Raw genomic sequence first — 18,252 nt, forward strand, 5'->3', positions numbered from 1 at the left:
GGGGTCTCTTCTTGTGCCAATATCCTTTGCTGCATGCCTGGCTATATTCTCTTTCTATTTAAATGGCCACAGGTGTGCAAAGTGCTGGATGCACCACAGATGCAGGGGTGGACTGGCACTCTAAGTTACCAGGACATTCCTGGTGGGCCGCTGCCCTGGAGGGTGACTGGGGGCCCAGTGAAGCTATGTAGAATCCCAAGGTCTATCAGTGACACAGGAACTGATCAGTTCACACAAGACCAAGGGAGATGACAATGGCCCAGGAGGATTAGCCTATTGCCTTCTCTCATGTTGCTGTCTGGCTGTTAAAGCCAGCCAGTGGTGGTGTGGGAAGAGGTGACAGCAAGCCTATGTCTGTCATTGATGCTGCTAACCAAGAAGCCCCCACAGCAATGCGGCAGGGGCCAGCAGGCTTGGCTTGCTCCGAGGCTTTTAAAACTTCAGCACACACCCCGGCACAGAAAGGTTACAGTTTACTGATGCAAATTGGACCGAGAGATGAGATATTGACAAGGTAGCCATGGAAATGGAGAAACAAAGCAGATGTGGTATGGTTCCGGTGGATCAGGGAAGTCTTTGCCAAAGAACTGAGTTGTAAGGAAAGATAAAGGAGAGCAGAGAAGTTACTGGAGGAACTGGGAATCCATCTTTGCCTCCTATGAGGCTCTCTCTCCTCCCTTCCTTTCTCTGCTTGGCATTTTAGCCTGACAATCTGTATAGAATTTGTTAGTATTTTTAAGAGGGTTCCCAGGTCCAGGTCCAGCTGGGACTTCTCTGTAGTGCACTCCCAAGGAGCTGGCTTTAATCTCTGTTTCCTGTTTCCTTCTGGTCTTCTATTCCATCGATGGTGCCAGCAGTTAAAGCGGAATTTACAAGGTTTTCAGACAGCAGAAATCTTGTAAACTCCTCTGTGCAGACGCTTGCTACTTTAGAAGAGGTTGGCTAGGCAGCTCAGGGAGGAAGGAAGGGGAGGCGTTTGGGATGTGTCAGCCTATTTCAGAAACACACCACAGCTGCTTTGGAAAAAAGACAGATGTGCCATGCATTTACTATGCCTACTTTGGCAGTGCCCCCGGTAAATCAGGGAGGAAAGGATTTGGAAACATCCAGAGTTCCATTCACCTCCAAAGCTTTCTAGTTAGGGCAGCCAGAGGGCGTAGGGCCAAGCTACAAGTGAGGAATGACACTTGAACGGCAAGTGAACACTCAAGTGTATTCTTCCCTGTTCACTTGCGCTCCACTTGCACTCCACTCGATCACTACGAGCCAAGCTACAAGTGAGGAATGACACTTGCCTGGCCAGTGAACAGACTCACGTGTATGGCAAGTGAACAGGGAGGAATACACGTGAGTCTGTTCACTTGCCAGGCAAGTGTCATTCCTCACTTGTAGCTTGGCTCTATGTGATCAAGTGGAGTACAAGTGAACAGGGAGGAATACACGTGAATCTGTTCACTTGCCATTCTAGTGTCATTCGTCACTTGTAGCTTGGCCCTCAGTGATCAAGTGGAGCATAAGTGAACAGGGAGGAATACAAGTGGTCTGTTCACTTGCCATTCAAGTGTCACACAGGCAGAATTGCTGGGGGCAAAATGTGAAAATTATTTACTCCTCCTTCAGCCAAGCATATTTGGGTTGCCCCAGAGGTTTGCCAACAGTAGAATTTCAGTGACATTCTGCAGTTCCACAACAACAACAACAACAAGGATTTGAGAGTTTTATTCATCTGTTTATTAATTTTTCATTCTGCCCATTCTACAAGGAATACAGAATGGCATACAAGTTTGCCTGTACAGGCTTGGGGTCTGAACTTGCTGAGACCAAGAGGGAAAGAGACCTTGGGGTTATAGTGGAAAGCTCAATGAAAATGTCAGCCCAGTGTGCTGCAGCAGTGACAACTGCAAACTCTCTGCTGAGGATCATTAGGAAAGGGTTTGAAGATAAAATAGCCAATATTATAATCCCCCCATATAGATCTAAGGTGCTGCCTCATTTGGAATACTGTGTGCAGTTCTGATCACCGTATCTCACAAAGGACATTGCAGAGCAGTAAAAAGTACAGAAGAGGGCAAGCAAGATGCTTAGAATGGTTGCAACACCTTTCCTATAAGGGAAGGCTGAAGAGTCTGAGACTTTTCAGTTTAGAAAGTGGAGACTAATGGGAGACAAGAGGTTTATAAGATGGTGCATGGGATAAAGAGAGTGGACAGAGAGAATTTTTTCTCCCTCTCCCACCATATTAAAACTTGGGTGCATCACTACTTTTTGATGTTAAATACGATTTTGGAAAGATCTCTACCAATGTAAATGGTATTATTTATGGCTGTAACACAATGTAGTAAGGATATCTAACTGACGTTCTTGCAGTATATGAAGGATCAAAGATGAATATAATATTAGGACAATTATTATTAGAACATTCCCTCATCTTATAATATTGACTAGTTGCAGTTCTTTGTATGTGTTTTATCAGCTCATCTGTGACTGTTTTAACTGAAGTTTTGTAACTGTGGGCCAAGCTAGAAGTGATGAATTACACTCGAATGGCAAGTGAACAGACTCACGTGTATTCCTCCCTGTTCACTTGCGCTCCGCTTGCACTCCACTCGATCACTGTGTGGATCGAGTAGAGCGCAAGTGAACAGGGAGAAATACATGTGAGTCTGTTCACTTGCCATTCAAGTGTAATTCGTCACTTCTAGCTTTGCCCTGTGTCTTCCAGGTTTGTGTGATAGCGATTTCTGTTGATCAGATGTTGTTCAAGAAGTGTTTCATGATAAGTTAGTGCTTTTGTTTTGGAAGTCCTGCACCTTTGCTCCTCCCATTGACATTGGGTTACCAACTTTCAGGTGGTGCCTGGATCTCTTCCAGAATTTTATCTGGTCTCTAGACTACAGAGATCATTCTTCTGGAGAAAATGGCTGCATTGAAGGCTGGACTTTAGGGCATTAAACCCTGCTGAGGTCCCTCCCCTCTCCACCCCTGCCCTTCCCCAGGCTCCATCCTCCCTTCAAATTTTCAGGAATTTCCCAACCCAGGCCGTTTTCACACTACTTACTTGCTTCCAGAACATTGCGAAACATAGCGCAAAAACCGCAGAAGGTAGCGTTTTCTTGCGAGAGTTTTGCACGACATCGCACAAAACTCCCGCGAAAAGATGCTATCTTCCGTGATTTTTGCTCTATGTTTCGCAATGTTCTGGAAGCAAGTAAGTAGTGTGAAAACGGCCCCAGGGTTGGTAACACTACATGCTTCTCCCTCCTACTCTCAGTAGCCATTTTTATGCTTTGTCAATCTCAACTGCTAAATTGCTACGCAAGTGCCATTGCCCCTATTCTGATAACAAGATGGCTGCCCTCTTCATCCAAAGTCGAGCTTGTAGAAAAGGGAGCTATTTCTTTCCTCGCCTTAGCTATGTGGCCACACAAATAAACACAACCCGCCTGGAGACAAGCAAGGGCAGGCAGAGTTGGCAGTTTCCCCTGTAGCTTTGTGTCTGAGTCCTGGGTGTGATGTTTACACTCTTTATTATGTGCAGTAAGAGGGAGACAGAGTGGCTCGGCTTGACGTTTGTTGTATTCTGTACTTTCAGCTAGATCCAGAGAAAGCTTCTGCAGATAGAGGAGTCATTAAACTTTATTTTGTCCTGAGGACGGCCATTATGGTTGGTTGGCTTGTTCTTTGCAGATTATGTCATTTCCTTACCTCACACAACCACTATGTGGGACAGACACTTGAAAGTCTTCTGAGCTAAAACTCCGTTGTGTTCTATGCACAAGGAGAAACTGTGCAAACTGGGAGAATGGTTTGTATGAATTTGCCATTGCAGCCGTTTGTATTGCAGAAGAGGCAAGGCGTGATTGTAGTTTACATTTTAAAGGGTTGTCTCTTCAGCACATGAATGGAAACTTCCAAGTAATTTGTAGCTTTTCAGCACTGTGTTAATTTTCATCATCATCATCATTATTAAATCACAAGAAAGTGCACCTAGGATTGCTGGTAGTTCCGGGATACAGTTTAAGAACAATTAATAGAGATACAAAAAACTGAATAAGAGAATTGAGCATCTGATGTAATTATTTGGGGTAGGGCACATGTAAGTGATATTAGGGCAACCAAATGCCTTTAAACTAGTGATCCTCAACATGATGTCCACTGATAAGTTTCCTGGTACCAGATGTTGGGAGACCATTGCTTTGAAGTGTCTCATTGCATGGATTAGGATGTTAGGCAAAATATAACAGCAACAACATTCGATTTATATACTGCCCTTCAGGACAACTTAACACCCACTCAGAGCAGTTTACAAAGTGTGTTATTATCCCCACAGCAATCACCCTGTGAGGTGGGTGGGGCTGAGAGAGATCTGAGAGAGCTGTGACTGACCCAAGGTCTCCCAGCTGGCTTCAAGCAGAGGAGTGGGAAATCAAACCTGGTTCTCCAGATTAGAGTCCTGCCGCTCTTAACCACTACACCAAACTGGCTCTTTTTTTCTTTAGTCTTTCTTGCATCTAAAGATGTGAAGCAGACACATGAAATATCTCCAGAGTATTTTTATTACTGTGTGTTCATGCATGCTCTGAATCTTATTTTATCATTTTTTGTATTTATACCCACTTCCTCCAAGAATCTCAGGGTGTTGTACATTACCCACACTCACAACAACTCTTTGAGGCAGAGGCTGAAAGAGAAGGGCTAACTTATCATCAGATCTCTGTGATCATGTCCCAACTGGCAGAGCTGGCAACCCTAGTGTGCCAACTACAGTTTTGGGGTAACGGTTGTCAAATAAAACTCCCCCAAAGTCCTGTCCTTTAGCAGAGGTTCAGTGTTCAGAAAATGACAGATGATGCCTTAGAGTTAGACATGGTCACGTCCTAATCGCTGCCAAACTTTGCTGTCCAAGCCATAGGTACATGATCCTGTTCGGGAGGGCGGGGGGCGTTTCTGGGAAAAGAAGTGGCGGAACTCTCAAAGAGGAAAATGAGGAAGGAACACACCTCTTTGAAATCATATTATTTTCAAGCACTATTGCCGAGTATTTTCAAGAGGTGCCGGAACTCCGTTCCCCCGCATTCCCCCTGAAAAAAAGCCCTGATCCTGTTCAAATGTTTGGGCAGGATGTCAGTCAGAATGAAGAAACCGGTGTTACAGTCATGCCCTGTGTCATGCCTCAGGTGGGGTGAACCACCTTACACTGCCACCACTCTGGGATTTAGAGTCCCTTGGGAAGGCCCAGAGTACCAACCCTTCTGACCTCCATAGCTTGGCCAATAAACAGGTGAGGACCCAGCAGAGTAACCACAAACAAAAGGATTTATTTACAAGGAGGTCAGTTAATATCAAACAAAGAAGCAAGGTGCCTTAGCAACAATAGATGGGTGAAAGCAAAATAAACAAAAGGCCCTAGCAAGACAACTCCCTGTCCCTCCGTCTGCCAGGCCTGTCTTCTCACCCCACCTGGATGAGGGCCTCTCCCCCTAGCAGAAACCTCCTCTGGCCTGCTCCCTGGGAGGAAGACCCCAGGCTTTTCCCCTTCCAGACTTATATAGTGTTAGCCCCCTGTGTTCTGATTGGCCCCAAAGGGTGCCAAAACAGCCCAGGGGCTCCTGGGAATTGTAGGCAGGCCTATTCTCACTGCTAACAGGCTTCTGAGGCCTTGCTAGGCCTCCCTGGCACGGCCAGATCATGACACCCTGACCCATTAGTTTTCTGTGTGCAGGAACTCTTGTTCAGAAGAGCATCCAGCCACATGAGTCTGCACCTGATGGTCTGAAATTCTATAGCCTAAAGACAGGATGATCCACTGCAGTGAGAAGTTAAGTAGGCCTCCGTTAAAGCTCTGCCCATTCCTGCCAATGGGTATGTATATTTTATCAGCATCAATCTGTGTGCTGTGTAGTGACGATGTCCGCGTGGAGATTTTGCAAGTTAAATATATAACACAAGGAGTGATTGATTGGCAAACCAGGCATTGGTAGAAAAGCCCATCAAGTGATTCATGAAAGGTTCTGTGGAAGAAAATGGTCTTAAGTTGGATCGTTAGACTAGGACTGTGCTGACCCAGGTTCAAACCTTCATTCTGCCAGAGCTCGACACTGAGAGCCAAGCTACAAGTGAGGAATGACACTTGCCTGGCAAGTGAAAAGACTCACGTGTATTCCTCCCTGTTCACTTGCCATGCACTTGCGCTCGGAGCGCAAGTGAATGGCAAGTGAACAGGGAGGAATACACGTGAGTTTGTTCACTTGCCAGGCAAGTGTCATTCCTCACTTGTAGCTTGGCTCTCAGTGATCTTCAGCTAGTCATCAGGTGAACTTTACAGGGTTATGAACATCAAATGGGATGGAGAGAACTGTGCTCTCCTCAAAGGAAGGATAGGATAAAAAGATGATTGTGAGAAATATTTTGGTTACGCTAATGATTGTGAGACAGTGGTAGATGTTAAACTACCACTATTCCATGTACGAGTCTTGTCTCAAGCGTCTGTCACAGACCATACAGGTTTCACTTAGCTATTGTGGCTGCTAGCCACTGATAGAAGCATCCTCCATGAATTTGTGTCTTGAAGGAAACTTGACACAGGATGAGGTATGACATGGTAGGAAATATGGAGTTAGGTCAAATATGGGGTTAGGTCAAGAAGACCGTGAAGAATTTGTGTGAAGGGAGGAAGGGCCAGGGAAGCACAGGTCCTCTTTGCGTAAAATGACTACAGTGCCGCAGCAATTGAAGTTACTAATGCTTTAGGTCTCTACAGGATCTCCCTGATGAAAAGCTCAGTGTAGCCCTAATGTTTACATGCTCCTCCTTGACCGACAGCAGCCAGCCCACTTTTATAGTTCCCACGTCTGTGCCCTCTGAACCAGCCATTGGGGTCTGTTGATGGAGACGTCGGCCTGGAAATGGCCATGGCCTCGATGCCTAGGAAATGATATTCATCCTATCCCATCGGTAAATAGGATGGAGTCCCTTGTGTTTATACACGAAGGAGATTGTGGGGGAGGAGGGAGCCGGCCCCTGATGTCACGACTGTGGCATTCAGACAACTGGCTCCCAGCCGCGACCGAGCGGCGAGGGAGGGAGGGCCAGAGAGAGAGACCCGGCTCCAGGCCGAAAAGAATTACTGGAAGCCGGTTTCTATAAGCAGATCCCCGTGCTCAAGGGGGCAGAAGAAAGCTTGCCGCCGTTCTGGAGGGGAGAAACAATGGCCCCTGAAAAAGGCAGCGGGATAAAAATAGAAGCAGGCCTTTGCCAACGCAAGCCTGGAGTGACTTGAGGGGTCCCACAGCCACCCACAGAGTCCGATTTCCTCCTTCGCGCATGCCATTGCTATGGAGCGGGTTGTGTTTGAAGAGAGTGTTGTTGTTGAGAGACTGCCCGGACCCATCTCTCTTCATATTTTGTTTTCTTTGATTTTTGGCTGCTTTTCCAGCAGCTTCTGACAGGATTCTTTGGTCAGGAAGGGCACACTGGCTCTGCCTTCAGCTACAAAGCCCACACATAACAGGCCGTCATAATATTTCAACATAAAATGACCTAGGTCCAACTGACAACCTGTACTGTTTCAGACTGAATACTCCTCTATAGTCCCTCCACATTAAAAAAAATGTCAACAATGGTTAAGCTAGCACTTTCTCCCTGACATGCTATGGCAGTTTTATTTTTGTTCTAATGTGCAACTAATTTTTTTTAGTCCCCTGCCTACAGTCTGAAGTGGTACAACACAGGAATACCATTTTGAAAACGTTTTAGTTATATTGCATTAATAATAGTTCCTAACCTGGGAAAAACTAGGATTCAAAACTGCCCAGAAGGCAAGGTCACTGACAAAAAAAGTATTCACAATTGTGTGTAGGGGAACATTTCACATTGTTGAGATTACATTCTCCACATGTTCAGAAACCTTCTCACCTTTATTGTGACATTGCTTTAATTTCAAAAATGAGAGGCTGCTTAGGCGCAGATCAACCTACGTTTCACCTTCTGGCAGTTCCCTTCTCCTTATGGCTAGTGAGTACATGTGTGAGTACATGTTTAGTGAACTCCCTTGTTATTACTTCACAATATTTCAGATGATACACTGACTCTGACAACAGGCTCTGGATGGCCTGACGATCTCAGTTTATCTTGCATGCCAAAAAACCTGCTCATCCATCTAAAAAGTGGCGGTGAGGAGAATTAAATTCTGTCTCCACATGAAGCAAAACAAAAGCAAGCAAAAATCCAAATTTGGCATCCAGAAAAGTGATGCAGATTTACCTTGTTTACTTCAAGAAAAAGTTTAAGACCAGTTCCAAACCTCCATTCCCTGACTGCTGAAAATTTTGCATTTGAATTTTCTCCAGGCATTGGCCACAATTCCAAGCAAGTATCTTAATAGCTGTAAGGAAAGATGGTTGGCTTGCTTCGGCTAGAATACAAATTTCATAAAATGATGACTCAATTTTTTCACTGGCTGAGTGCATAGCAGAAGAGTGTGCCACCATTGAAGGCATTCAAAGCTTAAGGTTTAAAAATAACAAACAATGTGGGTATGGGGAGAGAAATGCATTCTTCATCAGCACTGATATCACAGGCATTGTCCATTGATGCATGAAACACATGCAGCTATGTTCCACAGAACATTTCAAATTGCAGTGGCCTCTCTAGCTGGAGGAAAGAATTGCATTGCCGCATTGTGACAGGATCATAGATCCAGAGGAGTTCACTGAGTTAGTGTGTAGTCGCAAAATAAAGAGTCCAGTAGCACCTTTAAGACTAACTAACTTTATTGTAGCATGAACTTTTGAGAACCACAGTTGCATCTGATGAAGATGCATCTGACGAAGAGAACTGTGGTTCTTGAAAGCTTATGCTACAATAAAGTTGGTTAGTCTTAAAGGTGCTATGGGACTCTTTACTATATTGTGACAGGGGAAACTGAAGTCACTGTTGGGAAACTGTTTAGGCTCTGGAGACATAGATGCTTTGTGGAGGGGAAAATATCTGGATCCTGGGCAGCAATTGAGCAATTCTTGCATTATGTGAGAAAAACCTTCAGAAAGCTGATTGTTGATCATAATATGATGTATGTTCCAAAGGCTACCTTCTCTGTTGCAGAAGGTAAAGGTAAAGGTAGTCCCCTGTGCAAGCACCGAGTCATTACTGACCCATGGAGGACTTCGCATCACAATGTTTTCTTGGCAGACTTGTCATGGGGTGGTTTGCCATTGCCTTCCCCAGTCATCTACACTTTACCCCCAGGTAACTGGGTACTCATTTTACCAAGCTCGGAAGGATGGAAGGCTGAGTCAATCTTGAGCCGGCTACTTGAACCCGGCTTCCACCAGGATCGAATTCAGGTCGTGAGCAGAGCTTGGGCTGCAGTACTGCAGCTTACCACTCTGCACCACGAGACGCAGAGTGTCTTTATGAACTGCATATCCCATTGATCAGAATCTTTCTCCTGATCTGGAAAAAACTTGACTGCTCCTCTTGCTCTTTCCTGTCTCAGGTGTCCCAGCTCCACCTGAACATATCAGCAGCAGAAGGAAACAACACCCAGCCGCGGAAAGTGGTATTTGTGGTGGGCGCCAATTCCTTCTCCTTTTTGACTGTCCATGCGGAGGATCTGCCCCTCACCTTCATCTACGTGAGTATTTGCCCTGTATTTTTCTCTGCAGCCGTATTAGCAAAATGACGCAGTAGAACCCACCACTGTATAAAATAGTGGAACGATAGATTTGCAGGATGGGGTGGAATGAGAAGCAGGCTGCGATTTCCAGAATTATTTTGGACTTTAAATGCTGTGATCACCTTCCTGCCAGGTCACTACAGCCGTTGTCAGATGGATGGATAAGGTTTAACCCGAATAAAAGTTTTGTCTCCATAATCCCCCAAATCCCTTTGGGATTTGGAATGGCGCTGCTTTGGATGAGAATATGCAAATAGTTGCACCTTGAATCAAGTGAATAGGTCTTGCAGGTTTAGCATGACTTCAAAATCCTACAAAATCTGTCTGAGGTGAGGTAGCAATGGAACAAAAGAACTGTGTGTGTGTGAGACAGAAAATCCCCCCCTTTAAAATACACTTTTTAAAAAAAGCCTTGTAGGAAAATACTGGGATTTTTTAGGGTTTTTTTCTTTTATTAAATATTTTATTTAACCTGCATAATACAGATATAATAAACTCGGATAAACAAACATAACACAGTCATTAATCCATATGATTAATAGAGCTAAAAATTACCTATCAGATCATAAATATCTAAAACATCAATTAAACTATTATGAACCACCTACCAACGCAGATAATGTACAATACAATCATTTAACACAAATATAACAATCCATTAGCCCAATCAAAACAATAACCATTTTTGGTAAAAGGGATTGCTTGGCGAAATATATGAAGGTAACTTTCAGCCTGATCGTTGTGCTGGTGTTTTTCTTTGGCTTTGCCTTAAGATGCTAAAGGACTCTTTGGTTTCTTCCTTAAGTCTGCCCGGCCTTAGCGTGCTGGAAAAAACTGCCAAACCTGTTTAACCAGGAGTGAGAGTGGCATGAAAGGAATAAGTATAAAGGCCAGGAGGCGACCTTTTTGAGCCTGTGGGCATCAGTTCTGACACAGAATTGTGGGAGAAACCAAAAAATGGCCATCATAGGAGGTGGAGCCAACCACATACACACAGAAGAAGCCCAAGTGCAGGGGACAAGAGGAGTAATGTTTAAAAATACACTGAAAAAGAGGACTGAGAGAGAGAATACAACTGAAAATGTCATGGCAGCTGCTGCTGAAAAAGCATTATTTGAATGTGCGCAGCCAATCAGAGTTCCAGTGGCCTGCTGGGCAGGTGCTCCATCTGGCTCCGCCCACTTTCTAAAAGTAACTAGTGGGCACCAGAAAAGATGTTGGTGGGTGCCATGTTGCCCATAGGCACTACACTGGGGACTCCTGGTAGAGGCCACGGGAAACAGTGCTTCAGTTTAATACCTTAAATTCCCTAATCTCTTCCGCACAAAGAAAGCACAGAAAATAACTTCTTGGTGTAGATTAATGCATCTGTTTAAAGATGAGATTCAACCTGGGTTTGAAATATGATGAACGCTCCTTTTATTTCTCTTTGTTTCTGTCCTCTTTCATTCCTTCTAATTTGGGATCTGGCAGACAACATCTGGACTAGCAGCCAACCTGGCTCCATAGAGCAGATCTTGGCTCCCTTTCCCGTTTTCAACAGCTGGAAAAAATCTTTCAAATTCCAACCTCAGCCTCCACTTAGGGATGGTGATAAACTGCATAGTCTGGCAGGAGAATATTAATCACATGCTTTGATTTTTATTTCTTGTAAGGGGGAAAAAATTGTCAGCCCTGAAGGGGAGGGGAGGATTCACAAAATCAAGACAGACAGGCAAACCCATATTCTGGCATGCAAGTGATTCTCAGGAAAAGACGGCACATTGAGCTAACGATGTGGTTTACCTTTATGATCTGCTTTGCAAATATGTATGCTTTGCATTCATGCTTCACAATTTTAGATGTGCACTTAAACATCTGATTTGTACACCGAAAATTGTAATCTGTGACAAGCACAAATTACAGTTTTAAGTGTGCATGTTAGACGTTTTAAGTGAATGAACACCTAAAATAGTGAAATATGAAATGAGAAAAAAAACCATATTTGAAAGCCATATCACAGGGCCAAGCTACAAGTGATGAATAACACTTGAACGGCAAGTGAACAGACTCAGGTGTATTCCACCCTGTTCACTTGCACTCCACTTGCGCTCCACTTGATCACGTAGCGCAAGTGGAGCGCAAGTGAGCAGGGAGGAATATGTGTGAGTCTGTTCACTTGCCGTTCAAGTGTCATTCGTCACGTGTAGCTTGGCTCACAGAGGGAAACACGTCTGGGAGCTGTTTGACTGCAGACTTCCTGAATACAGACATTGTGGCATACCTGGGCTTGCTTCTTCATACTGTATAAAACAGACCTGTGTGAAGAACAGTGGCTAAAATGTTGGGCTTGAACTTGGGAGCGCTAAGTTTGAATCCCTAATCTACCATGATATTAAATATGTATGTATTTATAATGAGTTTTATCCTGCTCTTCCTCTAAGGAGCTCAAGTAGATGTACATGGGTCTCCCTTGCCCTATGTTGACCTCACAACAACACTATGAGGTGACTAGTCCAACGATCACATCATGCTGAGTCAGGATTTGAATCCAGGTCTCTCCGGATCTAGACTGACACCCTAAGCCTAGTTTTCACTGAGGTGGTTTAGCTCTGTCTGGTGTGTACCATTTTGCGCTGTGGGTGGTGGCTCAAATAAAGAAGCCCCCTTCAGACAAAACAATTCAATTTGCTTGTAAAACTAGCAGCTGGAGGAGAAGACTGAGCTAAACCCCTTCTTTCTGATATGGTAGGGATTTTTAAAAGAAATTGTAAGGCATTTTTTAAATGAAGGAACATTCAGTTCCATAAGTCCCCACCTCCATTCTGAAATGGTACATCCCAGACAGGGGTTGACCATCTGATTGAGAACTGTGCCTGGACCATGGCTGGCATTGGATCTCCTCCTAGCACATTCCGTCTGCTTCCTTTCTCATCTCTGCCTCTCTCTCCAAGATCTTGGGGCAATGTATGGCTGCCTGTATTTCATGCAAGCAGTCCCCTGCTATAGAAGCTTGATTTTTTCCTGTGTTGCCTCCTTTAATAATAATGTTTAGCAGACATACATTAAGAGTTCAAAGCACTTCATGTGTCTCTCTTATTGTTTAATATGTTTAGCCTCTCCGATCTTGAAAACTCCGGGCAAGCAACTGGTAAATCAAAATGGAGATTAAAACATCAAATCAACTGAATAAAAAAAGCTTGCTGCCAAAAACGGTTGAAGGCTGCAATCTTATGCACACTTACTAGGGAGTAAGTTGTGCTGTAACTGATAGGATTGACTTCGGAGTAATCATGGCCATTTTCACACGTCTTCCTGGCTCTGGTACGTCGCTCAGAGCTCCCGCAAGGAAAGCGTCTTCCTGGCGCAATTTCCCGGTTCTCATGCGAAATCGCACCAGGAAGACGCTTTCCTTGCGGGAGTTTTGCATGACGTACCGGAGCCAGTAAAACGTTTGAAAATGGCCCAGGATTGGGGTTTAAAATGAAATTCAGGACCAAAGGCAGGGTACCATCCAAGCAGAACCATGCTTTAAAAAATGTTAACTAATATTCTTGGAATCCACATTGGTTTAGTTGGATCTTTGGAGCATTTATCCAGAAATTGCTCGTCATTTTTTAGCCTTGATGTTAAGCATCCTGCATTCCCGCGTTTTTTACTCTTGCAGTTTTGTGACTCTTGCAGCAGCTTACAACTTGTCATCTCAGTGAAATTGAGGATGTGCAAGGTTACTTTTTCTGTTTACACTTTCAAAGTTTGGAAACTTTGAGGGCAAATCAGAGCGTGAATCAGTGCTTTTTAGAGGTTTCTAGTGTTTTGCTGCTGTGACATATCACCCTTTCTCAAAAGAAAATCAAAAGAAGAAAACTCAACAAAATAAGTGAAATTAATACAAGATGAGCACAGTGGTAAGCTGCAGTACTGCATTTTACCTTCCAAGGTCGGTAAAACGAGTACCCAGTTTCCTGGGGGTAAAGTGTAGATGACCGGGGAAGGCAATGGCAAACCACCCCATAACAAAAGTCTGCCAAGAAAAGTTGTGATGCGACATGCTCCCATGGGTCAGTAATGACTCGGTGCTTGTACAGGGGACTACCGTTACATTTTAATACAAGATGAGCCATTTAACCAAAAGCATTTTGCTGCCTGAGCCCCCCTTCCTCCCCCCCCCTCCAGCACAGGAGCCAGAGCAGTTTACTTTTCCTCTCAACCCCTTTTTTAAAAAAAGTGAGGTTTCTTCACTTTCTTTCTCCAAGCCAGTTTGTAAGCAACCACATGAGCAAGGTTGGCAGAGCAATCAAAATGAGGAACTAATTTCCAAAAGTTTAGAAAGCCTTATGTGTGTGTGTGTTTGCCACATTATTTTAAAAGAGGGTTAAGGAAGACAGGACAAGGAGCCTTAGCTGCTTTAGCTCCTGGGTGGACGTGGGTGAGATGAGAGGTAGCTATAACTACCACCCACCCAAATCCAATACCTATATCAACTGCCTTAGTGGACCTCATGATAGAGTCAGCCCTCAGTGTGTGAGACCAAACAGGCTCAGAAAAGCTTGCAATTGCATTATCAACTTGAACTCTAAATACACTTGAAGCCTTGGTCAAGAATGGAAAGGAGTTAATTTTTCACTGGCCTGCTTTAAGCCACTAACATTTGTGGGGGGGTGTCTGCCTTGAGTTTTTCCATAATAAATAAAATCATGCAATTGTAAAAACATTTGCTAGAACTGTCTGGGAAAAGACTTCTGATAAAATCGCTGATCTCATATCCTTCAATAGGGATGCTCATAAAACACCCTTATTCTCATCCCCAAGAACACCATGCAAAATAACATTCCATTGAGCGGCTCGCACTAACATCATGTTGACAAAGTTCCCCCAGAACAGGCAAGAACAGGGATGGGGACTTGAAAATCGGGTTCATTCCTGGCAGCTGGAACAGATGCGGGCTTGTGAACAAGGATTTCCAGTAGATCTCTGCAGCCTCTACTCCCCTCTCCCCACCCCAGCCGAGAGAAGTGGCACGCCATTCTGAGCCGGGAGTGACGCACAGAACTCGGGAAAGTCTCCTGTTTCCTCTAGCTGTTTGGAGTAAGGTCAGCAATGGGGTTTGGCTCCAACCAGCTCAGTCAAGTCTGTGAGCTTTGTTAGCAAAATAAAACTCTTTCCTATTTGTGTCTAAGAATAAAAAAAAGCTGACAATGGGGGCGGGATAGGAGGCAGGGTGCGCGGCGCTATCAGATTGAACAGTGGCACCATCTACTCAGGCGAGAGGCCGCCTGTGCTTGAACTCTCCATTCCCTGCCTGGCATGAGGTCAGGAGGCCAAGCTGTGAGGCTGGACCACCTCTTACTCAGAATCGGGTAGTGATGGAGAAGGAGATGAGCCGCCAAGCCCTGGAAAATCCCACAGCTGTGCCAGGCTGATTCAGGTTTGTTCATAAGAAGCCGACTGCAAGTCCTTCCTTTGGGGCAGCCTAGAAGCACAGCAAGGGAATATTTTCAATAGCTTCCGGCAACCAGCAAGAATCCAGTTTTCCTCGACAGAAAGAAAAAGTTGGCACAGACAAAATGTTAAGCTGACCATTCTTTTCTTTAGGTAGATTATATTAAAATCAAGCACTTTGACCATCTAGGAAGAGCATGATGTAGATATTAAGAAGATTCTGCATAAAGTTTTGCTGTCATTACAGATTTCATTTTCTCTCACAGTTAAAGCCAACAATGCATATGTGTGTATTTGTTTGTTTTGATCCTAGGGCCAAGCTGCAAGTGACGAATGACACTTGACAAGTGTATTTTTCCCTGTTTACTTGCCCTCCACTTGCGCTCCACACGATCCACTTGCCCTTCAAGTGTCATTCGTCGCTTGTAGCTTGGCCCTTAGTTCGATGGGGATGAGAATAATTCAAGGTGGATTTTTTTTAAAAAGTTGGTTCCCACTCCCATCCCCATTATTATTATCCTTGACAAATCTTTTTGGTTAATTAGTGGAGTCTGTATATTTTAAATTAATCAATATAGCATTAGCATCATCCTCAACAAAGCAGATTAAAACCATTTTTTTCACGAATTTTTAACGTTTCCAAAACTTGACTGGTGTTGCTCTTTACAACACTGGGCCCCCGCTCCACTCCTTCAAAGAAGTCCTTTGAGCACAGCCAACCCCACAGGATGATTGTTGACGCCTTGCCTTTTTCCAGATTCCAAAGCAGACAACAATAGGTCTTAAAATTGCTTTGATCATGGCACGAGATTAGCTGTCACATTTTTTCTGACCCCTCTCTCTCTCTCTCTGTGGTTCTCTTCTTTCAATACGGCAAAGGTTATTGGGGGTGGGGGCAAGGGGGCAGGGAGAGAATTGTCCTTCCTGTTCCAGAATTTGTGAGACTGAAGGTGTAAAAATAAACGTGAAAAACTATAAGTGACAGAAGTGGCTACGTGTCCAAACATTCTCTTTGTTGTGCCGATAACCGCTTCCCGTTTCCTTCTTGGATGCACAAGCCATTCAGTAGTACTCCCCATCTGTCAGCAGCGAGAGACAGGGAAGGGCCCAGTTACAGATGAAAATGGGGACCAGTCTTGTGTTTAGGCACACTCCACCCACATTGAGTTCCTCCTCCCCCCGGTTGCATATGCCGAAGATTGATCGTCTTCCCCTGCTGGGCATTTTGCTAGTTTACAGAGCAATAATCTGACCTGCCGTGGGCTTTCCCAAAGGCCTTATCAGTTTAATGTTAACTGACTCTAGTACTCCATCTTGGGCCAGAATGCTTGATAGGAAATTAGCCTCTTACGGTCTATCGCAACAATGATTGCTTAGCATGGGTTACAGTCAAGCAAAAAGACTTATTAAGCAGAGAATACTCGAGCTTGAGAGGCAACATGACATAAACAGAATCAAAAAGTTCAATTTTGATTCAGTTACCATGAACAGAGAAGAGTCCCGTGGCACAGAGTGGTAAGTGGTAGTACTGCAGCCCAAGTTCTGCTCACGACCTGAGTTCGATCCTGGCAGAAGCCAGGTTCAGGTAGCCAGCTCAAGGTTGACTCAGCCTTCCATCCTTCCGAGGTCGGTAAAATGAGTACCCAGGTTCCTGGGGGTAAAGTGTAGATGACTGGGGAAGGCAATGGCAAACTACCTCGTTAAAAGTCTGCCAAGAAAACGTTGTGATGCGATGTCCCCCCATGGGTCAGGAAAGACTTGGTGCTTGCACAGGGGACTACCTTTACCTTTACCATGAACAGACTAACACCTATGCCTTATCTTTACAACTTGGCAAATCAGGAACTCAGGAGAGCCTTCACGTTAATGCAATGGGATGCTTTGCCCTCCGCTGAACTTGAAGGCAGATAAAAAAGAATTTCGATAGAAAAACTGTTGGAATTTTTGCAAGTGTCCTACGCTCACATGTGAAAGAGTTAAATTGTTGTTCTGTTTGTTTAGTCAGATAGCTAGTTAGCATAGGACCACTTAGGCTTCAAGAGAAGTTCCCGCCAGAGAAAGTGGGTGTCTTTAGCCTTAATGAAGGAATCTAGGATTGTCCATTGGATGAGCCAGTTTATTGGGGGGCAATTCGCTAGCAACATATAGTAAGGTTTGATTGCTCTTTGTTCAGTCTACTACTACAGTCTACTACTTCACTAGACCATGCTGATGGAAACACAGAATCTTTAGAACATACTATTTTTGAGTGCAAGATGTACAATCAGATCCGAGAAGTCTATGTAATGCCTATACTTGCAGTGAACCCAGGAAGATAAAGAGCTCTTCTTCTCTCAAAAATGCTGTCAGATAAGAAACAGGATGTAACATACAAGGTTGCTAAATCTGAATGGTTGGCAATGAAGAGCAGGAGACGTTATATTAAGGGAGTTTTCTTAATTCTGTTTTTATGCTGGATTCGGTTTTATGCTGTATTGGGTTTTAAAATAATTTTAATGTGATATTTTACTATACTGTTTTATTGACCTGCTGTTTTATTTACCCATAGGTTTTACTATGTATTGTATCTCGCTTGCTGGTCCATGACCGTAATAATAAACTTGATTTGATTTGACCTGCCGTGGGTCATGTTTACAACATTCGGTTTTCCTAAAATGTAAACGTTTTTCTCAGTTGGGTCGATGTGTATTTGGTGTAGAAGTACACATTCTGCCATGTTAGGCTGCATTCAAAATGACATTAAGCCTGAATTTACATTGACCCATCTTGTTGCCAAGCGCACGGAAGGCTTCTTCCCTTTCTCTTTCCTTTTCCCTTTCCTGCACAGACAGCAACAAAGGAAACCTGGTTTAAAAGTAACCCCGGTTACCCGTGTGTTACTAATGCCAGCATGGGGCTTAACCAGCTTTCATTCCTCTCACGCATAACTGCAGTATGGTTAAAGCAGCCCTGGAACAAGCTGAGCCCAATGGCACCAGTGGTGCTGGCTGACCTGCCAGGGAGCAACTCTGCGGCACTGCCAGCGCCAGAGGATGCTCAGCTTGCTCCTGGCCTCTTATGGCTGTCCAGGTCAGTAGCCCATTAGGGACTCTCTTGGTAGGATAAAAGCACCAGTCTGCTCTTGCACCTCCATAAAGCAGGATTCGAAGCCTGAA

General features: G+C 44.3%; 1 protein-coding gene across 2 annotated transcripts in view; it reads left to right on the top strand.

Moving 5' to 3' along the window:
• ENG (endoglin) overlaps nucleotides 1–18,252 on the top strand; it is an 89,372-nt gene that overhangs the window by 27,174 nt on the left and 43,946 nt on the right. For both annotated transcript variants that reach the window (XM_054997636.1, XM_054997637.1), the window contains exon 3: nucleotides 9,497–9,634. In XM_054997636.1, the coding sequence (XP_054853611.1) occupies nucleotides 9,497–9,634 (138 nt within the window). The remainder of the gene's footprint in view (nucleotides 1–9,496; nucleotides 9,635–18,252) is intronic.

Source organism: Eublepharis macularius, chromosome 14 (assembly GCF_028583425.1).
Source record: "Eublepharis macularius isolate TG4126 chromosome 14, MPM_Emac_v1.0, whole genome shotgun sequence".
Classification (NCBI taxonomy): Eukaryota; Metazoa; Chordata; class Lepidosauria; order Squamata; family Eublepharidae; genus Eublepharis; species Eublepharis macularius.